The sequence below is a fragment of the Cajanus cajan genome, chromosome 7 (genome assembly GCF_000230855.2).
Source record: "Cajanus cajan strain Asha chromosome 7, NIPB_CcT2T_4, whole genome shotgun sequence".
NCBI lineage: Eukaryota > Viridiplantae > Streptophyta > Magnoliopsida > Fabales > Fabaceae > Cajanus > Cajanus cajan.
Window position 1 is genome coordinate 35,897,946 of NC_138523.1, and position 8,481 is coordinate 35,906,426.

At 30.4% G+C, this 8,481-nt stretch overlaps 1 protein-coding gene across 1 annotated transcript; it reads right to left on the bottom strand.

The window, feature by feature from the left end:
- Positions 1-1,406: 1,406 nt before the first annotated feature.
- LOC109795011 (putative serine/threonine-protein kinase) lies at positions 1,407-3,712 on the bottom strand. The gene is made up of 6 exons (XM_020354416.3): positions 3,510-3,712; positions 3,287-3,414; positions 2,850-3,066; positions 2,514-2,751; positions 2,257-2,404; positions 1,407-2,024 (listed from the first exon to the last, which is right to left on the bottom strand). The coding sequence occupies exons 1-6, from the start codon at positions 3,574-3,576 to the stop codon at positions 1,698-1,700; spliced, it is 1,125 nt and encodes a 374-aa protein (XP_020210005.1). The 5' UTR covers positions 3,577-3,712; the 3' UTR covers positions 1,407-1,697.
- Positions 3,713-8,481: the final 4,769 nt, after the last annotated feature.

An 8,481-nucleotide genomic window follows, 5' to 3' on the forward strand; every position in this document is an offset into this window, starting at 1 on the left:
TTTTTTTCCTCTCCCTTTCATTCATTAGGTGTTACTTAGAATAGTAGATATATTTTTTTAGAAAGAGAAAGCACCACTAAAGAGGGGAAAAGAAAATACTACAGTGGATGAAGGAAACACAAACCAGGATGATCAGCTAGTAAAGGATGTAATTGAATGCCTTACGAAAATAGATTATTTAGTGTTCGACTATTTTAAAGTCAACTTTAGCCTATTATAGTTATGTTAACGAAATCGTGGCTTATCACCTCATTTTTATTAATTAAAATGATTTCGCATAATTTTTTAATTATGACTTTTTATAATCAGTTTATTGTACAAAATATTCAATATTAAATTTTTTGATGATTAATCTTTTAATTTAGTGAATTTTTATTTTTTCTTTAAATTATATTTTTTATTTATAATAAGAATCGAGAAAATGAATGATATATTGATATTATAAAGTAGATTTATATTAGCATTCAATCATAAATCATCATTTATAGTATATTGTTGAATTTTATTGTAACTAAGTAATAAGTCATATGAATGATGATATATAGTTGATTAATAGTGTAAAATTACTCTACAATTTTGTAATTTTTTAATGATCAAATGAAAATTACTAATCAAATTAAAAAATTTATTTTTTCTTAATTGGAATTTAACAAAATAGGCAAAATATTAAAGGGTAGCTAATCTTCCTAAACTAATTTAATTTATTTAAAGAAAAATATTTATAGTAGTTTCACTTTCACAAATCATTTCCATACCCGTGTACTTTATTTACTTTATTTATCTTAAGGTTGGTTCAATAGAAAAACTAACAAAATCCTTGTTTTAGACCTCCTTTAAAAAATATATTTTATATTAATATTTATATAATTTTTAAAAATTTTATAACTTCAAAATTATTTTTTACATTCTTAAAAATTCACTTTAAAAGTTTATCTCTAAAATATATATAAATATAATTATTTTTTTTCAAAATCCATCTCTAAAATATTTTTATTTTTTTATAAAAGATATTATTATTAACTTTAAAAAATTCTTACTTTAAAATTTACATCACGTGATTTCTCTTTATATGTTTTATTGTATAAGACATTACACATATTATTTATTTATTTATTTTTGTCTTTTCTCGTTGTCTCTCTCTAATCAAAGGATGTTTAGACACCCTTTTTCATTTTCAAAACATTATTTTTACCCTAAAGAAAAACGTTACATTGTCATGACAGATGTATATAATAAAGTAAACCACGGCCACTGAGCTTAGTTAATTGCGAACGACTGACATATTCTCTGTGTCTCTAACATTGATTAGTCTTCTATCAAGCCAATATCCAACATAGTAAAATTGAATATGCGAAAATGAATCTACATTCAAGAGAAACCAAAAGTAATTAGGACAGGAGAGGCAATTTTCAAAGAGAGTTGAGTATCAATTATTAGCATTATTTTCTATGATCAATCTTTGTTTCTTGGTAACAAAGAGACATGATCCAATTGATTTGGAATTTGATGAGAATATTATTGACTTGAGGACAGAATCTACAGTTGGCATTATTTTCTCCGCGGCCTAGTGACAAAAGAATTTTCTCCGGAATCAATTGAATAAATTGAAGTAAAAAAGAGTATGAACACTTGAACAAAACTTGGTAAATCCTCGTGGTTGCTATACAGGGTGACGAATTTGTGATCCTAATCCTAAACTAACGAGCAAGGTTGGCGGAACTCCAAATGGAGCTTGCAAAGGTTGCTCCAGGGGAACTTGTTTCCTGGGACGAACTTTGTTGTTTGATTCTGATGTTCCTGAGGTCAGCCACGAAACCTGGCTTTGAAATGTGAACGTCTCTCATGTTAACGTCGTTGGTCAACTTGTCTACAACCTCTGTCATTCGTGGCCGAAGCTTGGCTGTTTCTTGCACGCAAAGTAGCCCCACCTTCAGGAATTTCATGCCCTCTTCCTCTGGAAAATTCATGTTTAGCACAGGATCCACCAATTTTAATAAATCGTTAGCTTGGTACGCTGTCCACGCCTGCAATATGGTATACACATGTTCAAACACTAACACATTTCTTTGCTTTGACCAAATTATATATAACAAACAAAAAACCAATTCACATTTTGCTGCTAACAAAACTCCACTGCAAAGTCGATCAATAACTTTTCGTTAAGAAAAAAAAAAAAACACCTTTTTCACACGTTTCAATTACACAAAGTGAGGCTGAATTTACATGCTATTATGAGTTTTGACTTCAATTTCATACCTTCTCCACGATGAAACGTTCCATGTCTTGATAGGCATCCACTACTGCTAGGCCACTCACAATTTGCAAGAGTAACACTCCGAAGCTATAAACATCTGATTTTCGTGAAACCTGTCCAGAATTGGCATACTCCGGAGCTAAATAACCCCTTTGAATTAACAAAACAAAAACCCCATTAGTCAAGGAATAAAAAGGATTCAAATTATTTAAACAAGGTACTATTTTTTATTTTTTTGTTTGTTAATGTGATAACTCACAATGTCCCTGCAACCCGAGTGCTGACGTGAGATGCTTCATCTCTCAGCAATTTTGCCAAACCAAAATCTGAAACCTTTGGTGTGAAATTCCGATCAAGAAGGATATTTTTGGCCTTGATGTCTCTATGTACGATATGAGGCTTAAGCTCCTCATGGAGAAAAACAAGGGCACGAGCCACACCTATGGAAATTTCCCTCCTTGTTTCCCACATGAATCTCGTTCTTCTCTCCTCCGAACCTATCAATCAAAAGCCACAAAAGGATAATCATTAATTTCAGTCCCACCCCAATAGAAATTCAGAAACATAGAATAAAAATTATCCCAAAATTAATTACCTAAGAAAGTGTTGTAGAGGCTGTTGTTCTCCATATACTCGTAGACTAGATATCTATGAACACCTTCCACACAACACCCTCGTAGGCTTACAAGATTTTGGTGCCTGATATTCGCTAGTGTAGCCAATTCTACCACAAATTCTCTCTCTCCTCGCATGGATTCTACCTCAACAGAGAGCACTTTCACCGCCACAAAAGAACCATCCACGAGCCTCCCCTTTACAAATCAACTCAACCCCAATCAATATGAAATTGCATTGTATGTCAATGCCAATTAAGCAATACACATCTATTTAGATACAACCTTAGAAGAACTTCTGAGAATTCTCTTCCTGAAAATAACTCTTTATTTTTTGTACATAAGTTCTCAGAAACACTTCTAAATCTGTATCCAACTGAACTCTTATAAAATGAATGAGAAATTGAGAATGTATAACCTTATAGACAGAGCCAAAGCCACCTTCTCCAATTTTTTCCGAGGAATGAAAATTACGAGTGGCTAATTTCAATTGGTTGTAAGTGAACAAACCAAAGCTGCCATCGTTGTTCTCTCCATCAGGGTACTCTGTAGTTGAAGTCAAGAGAACAAATTAAGATAATTAATAAAAACCAAAGTAGATGGGAGTGAAGGGTGTTCAATTAATGTGTGTAGTTGTGTACCGTAGTTGTTGTTTTGTTCGTAGGTGGATGAAGAGAAACAAGAGAAAAGAGAACAAGGAATCTTCATGTCTGAGGATAAGTGTAACACTTTGGGATCTTAAGGTTTCGGGGTATATATATGAAGGTTTTGGAGAGCGTGTGGAGAAAATGGGAAGGACCATGTTTGAGTAAACAGAGAATACACGGTAAGGCTAGGTATGCATTCATTGTGCATGTTGACACTTTCTTTCTCTGTTTCCACATTTTGGATTTTTTTTTTCTGACAGGCCCCAGTGACGACTCATTCTCATTCCTGTTGGAACTTTCTGATGCTAACATGTGAGGGATAAACATAAACAACTGATTATAATATGAACAAGGGAATGAAAATAGAGCAATTTGTTGTCATCATGGATGAATGAAGTGAAGTAACTTTGATTTTCAATCCACTTCCATTTGTAAATGACCCAAAAAGAACACTTACGTACATAGTAAATAAATTATGTTGTAAATCAGCTAGATTAAAAAATAAATTAAAAGAATGTTTAGATTATAAGTGATGAATACGTGATCAATTTAGATAGATTTTAAAAAAAATGTATAATCGAGCAGGACAAATTTAAAATTGTAAATAAGTATGTATACTTGAATTAAAAAAAAAATCAGCTTAAACATTTAATAGGAGAGAAATTAAGAAATGTAAGTGTCAATTTTCAAGGGATAATTAAATAAAGATTAAGTCATTTTCAACATAATAACTCTAATTTAATGAATAGGAGTAGAGCAGTTGAGATTTTAGAAAGAATAATATATTTTTTTATTAAAACAATAGAGTATAGAAATTAAAAAGTTAAGATTTGAGACAATTTTTAAAATTATTATTATTTACTGAAAAAATGTTATTAATGTGAGAAGTTTAAATTTAAAAAGGTATTAAAATATTATGAATTCACAAGTCTTAAAGCTTAAAAAGGAGAAATAATACAATAAAAAGTAAGGAGTTGCTATTATACCCTTCTAAATTAAGATATTTTAGTACAATCAATTTTTAAAATCAATAAAAATGACTTAAAGTATTTTTTTTCCTTTTTAATTTCCTTTTTTCCCCTCTACACTAAATGATATATTATTAACAAATAAATAATTTAATCCCAAGCGTGTGGTTCAGCGGTAGGGGTTGATTCACGCTTAAGCAAGGTCAGGGGTTCAAATCCTGCTTTGTATGTGCAGCCGCGTTAAATCTTGGGACCAGTTATCCTACTTTTTGAGGTGCCTCGAACCTAGCGAGGAGATTAGGCCCTGGATACTCCAGGGACGAACCAAAAAAACAAATAAATAATTAACTTACTCTTTTTTCTCACAAAATACTAGTCCAAATATTTTAAATCATTTTATAAAAATCAAAATAACTTTGAAAAAAATACAATAAATTTTTATTGTTGAAGTAGAGAAAGATTTTATGAATTTTTTATTCAATTCTTGTTTTTAAATGGACCTAAAAATAGTAACATAATTTTTCTTTTTTTTTTATAACATTATAAATAATTTTGAATAATATTTTTGCAACTGTATATTTCTGTTTAAAATGATTAAAATGCTCTTGACCTTTCTTATAAGTCAGAGTTAAGTTTTAAGTTAAACAATTGTCTTTAATCATTAATAATATTATTTTAAGTTTTAAATATGAAATATATTTCATAAATAATATTTTGAGAATTTTCTAAAACAGTGCAAGTCTAGACTGTGTTTTCTTATGCTAAAGTTATTGAACTCTTTTAAAATGTTTAAATTTTATTCATTAGAAATGCTTTAAAAACGTTTGACATATTTTGATAATTTTATAGGTGGAGTGGTTGAATACCTGCGCGAGATGCGGAGATGGTATTCCGTTATCCACGTTCATACCTTCGCAGGGCGAGCTCACAGTCACAATAGCTTAATCATTCCTTCTTCTTCAATGGGAGGACACTTCAGTGAGCTTTATTAATAAGGAATTAGAAATCTAGATAGATGAAAGAAAAAATTCTCAAAAACTATTTTTAATATTTTAAGTGCAAAATAAAACTTCTGTATTTTTTTTTAACTATATTTTAGCTAAAAACAAGATTCGTGTTAGTTTGAAATTATTTTGGTAATTTACAAGGCTATTGTCCAAATATAATTCTTTAGTGATATCGACATGTTATCAAAACTAGAGATTAGTGATATCGAGATGTCATAAAGTCAAATGGAGAAAGAAAAACAATAAGAAGAATGGAAGAAAAAAAGAAGGAAAAGAAAAAAGCACAAAACTTAAAAATATATGTTATTGTTTTTCATTTTGTTCTCAAAATATTTCTTGTTAGTTACATTTTTCTCTTTAAAGGATTTATTTTAATTCCTGTTGAAATGAACGTAAAACGAAAATTTATATTAAAAAATAGTTATTTTATTCTCTAAAAGTCAATAAAAACTTTATTTTGGTTCCTTGTGACGTGGATGTTTGTCTAAAAAAGAAAGAAAATTTTCTCTCCTTTTCTTTTTTTAAAATCTTTCCTATATATTTTTGGCAAAATTTGATAAATCATCCTGTTTGTGGAGGATTTTATTTGTAGGTTCGTTTTATTCGAACTAGCACATTTCAATTTAGGTGTGTTTGTGACATGACAGATTCGAAGACTTTTAGTGATAAAATCGTACAAGCAACAAATAGAGTTAGTTGATTAGGGTATTGTTTTAGCATAACAGAATATCGATGCTAATCATACAATCAATCTCATGCACGTAAGTGTTAACGTGAATCGAACAAATGACATGTATATTGACTGTAGAAATCATATCCTTCATTAGATGATAACAGAATTACAATTCGTAAGGATAACGAAACAGATTCAGAAGACTACGCTACACTAGACTATGCTACGCTACGCTATGCTATGCTACACTAAAAAGGAAAAAGAAAGGTGGTCGAGAAATCGTACCCAGCTGTCTCGTATACACGTGAGCCTTATGCACAGGCGAGGAGTGCTTGTGAGGTGTTGTGGGTGTGTGATTTCTGACCCTTTGCTACGAGCATGGCTCGTCAATTTATAGAAATTTGGGAAAGATAATTGTATCTGACATGCTCCAAAAATGCGTAACCGCTCTAAACTTCCACATCGTGGCTCGTTCTTGGGCACGTCTTTTGATAACTCCTGGAACTATTCATAACTTCCCCAAACCGTTCTGCAGTCTTGACATTTATCCCATGATTTACTTCAACTGTTCTTAATCGTGTCTCTTTTAAGTTCTTCATTCTGAGAGATTGTAAAGTATGTTCGTGTATGTCCGGATCCATAGGATTTCGAGTGACCTACGAAAAGTATACTCGAGTATTTCCTGATTTTTCTTGTATTTTGAGAGGTTGCGAGGCTGTGAGCCTTTTTCATGAGCAGCAACTTTCACGGTTTAAGGATTTCGAGAGTTTCACGAAAAACGTCTTCGCGTATCTCTTAATTCTCTTCTTGATTCTCCTCAGGCTTCGTATGTCTCCTCTTCAGAAACTTCTTTTCCATTTTCCGATCACCTAAGATTTTGAGCACCCCTGTATTTCGAGTATCTCCGAATACATTTCTTGGTACTAACACATCCTTACAAGTTTTATAGTGAAATTGGGTAAAATTCTTCTTCCGGTGAAACTCGATATAATCTTCCTCACAATTTTTTTTGAGGGAGAGTGACTTTCTTTATATGTCAAGTGATTCTTTATTAATTTTAGAGTTTTTTTATTTATTGACTTTATATCTCAACTACCACATTTTTAATTTTAAACAATATTTTAAAGATTTCAAATTGAAAACTCAAATTATTTTTTCAATAATTTCTCTCTCGATTATTTTTCTCAAACTTTATCATCAGTTCTTATTATCACAACTGCTCGTCACAATCATGTTTTTACTCTATAATATTTTTTGTCTCTATTTTGCAAGTAGATGGACTTGTATTATCGTTAGCTATTGCAAACAAAATACGTTGTTTGACTTTCGTAATGTTAGTCAGACTTTTGTAATGACTCGATCGCTATGGTCACTACACTTCATGGAACTAATAACTAGCAGTATAAATGATAAAATAACTAAGGTTAACATTTAATAGTTTCCGGAAATAACAATTTATATATACATACATGTACACATCTATGATAAACATTATATATATATAAGAGGGATCCACTTACTCCAAGAATAAGTTTATTTAGATTTACTTCATTCAATAACTCATGTTTTACTTTAAATTTCAAAGATCCAACTATTGAATTAAAAGTTCTTAATGCATAGGCCAAGTTTGGAAATTTTTTTAAAAAAATTGAAAACTATTTGATATTCCATTATATTAATTCAAATTGATGAATAATCATAAAAATATTTTATATGTTGATTTGAATTATAATAAAACAGACTATCAAATAGTTTTCAATTTTTTTAAAACTTTGTAGATTTAACTTATACATTAAAAACTTTTAATTTAACTGTTGGATTGTTAAAAGTTTATATAAAACATGAGTTATTGAACAAAATAAGTCTACCATAGACTTACTCTAGAGTAAACGGATCTCTCCTCATATATGTGTGTGTGTGTGTGTGTGTATTTATGTATGTACGTATGAACTATACAACAATCCAAACGCTATAAAAGATTAACTCTAGATTGGCGATCAAGCAACATCTATACAAAACTCTTCAAAAAGTAGCATTGAGCTACACGTCATCAACATGGCTCCACAAGACATCATCAGCCTCTAGGTAACCCTGCCCTACTCCCATGAAAAACATGATTATTGCAATCCAATCACTAGAAAAAAAAATGTAAAGGTAAACTAGATTTCAAAAAATAAAGGATTAAACATATAACAAATATAGAAGAATACAACTATATTATGAACATGTAAAGCAACTAGTATACACCTCATGGTCTACATCATACAACATCAACATATCCATATGTTTGTGTGTACACACACACACACATATATCAC

Bases quoted from the DNA above. Each gene is read 5' to 3' on its own strand.
- LOC109795011 (XM_020354416.3), bottom strand. From the start codon at position 3,576: ATGAAGATTCCTTGTTCTCTTTTCTCTTGTTTCTCTTCATCCACCTAC. The intron at 2,405-2,513 runs GTGAGTTATCAC...GTTAATTCAAAG, and splicing joins ACTCGGGTTGCAGGGACATT to GGGTTATTTAGCTCCGGAGT. The intron at 2,025-2,256 runs GTATGAAATTGA...ACCATATTGCAG, and splicing joins AACGTTTCATCGTGGAGAAG to GCGTGGACAGCGTACCAAGC.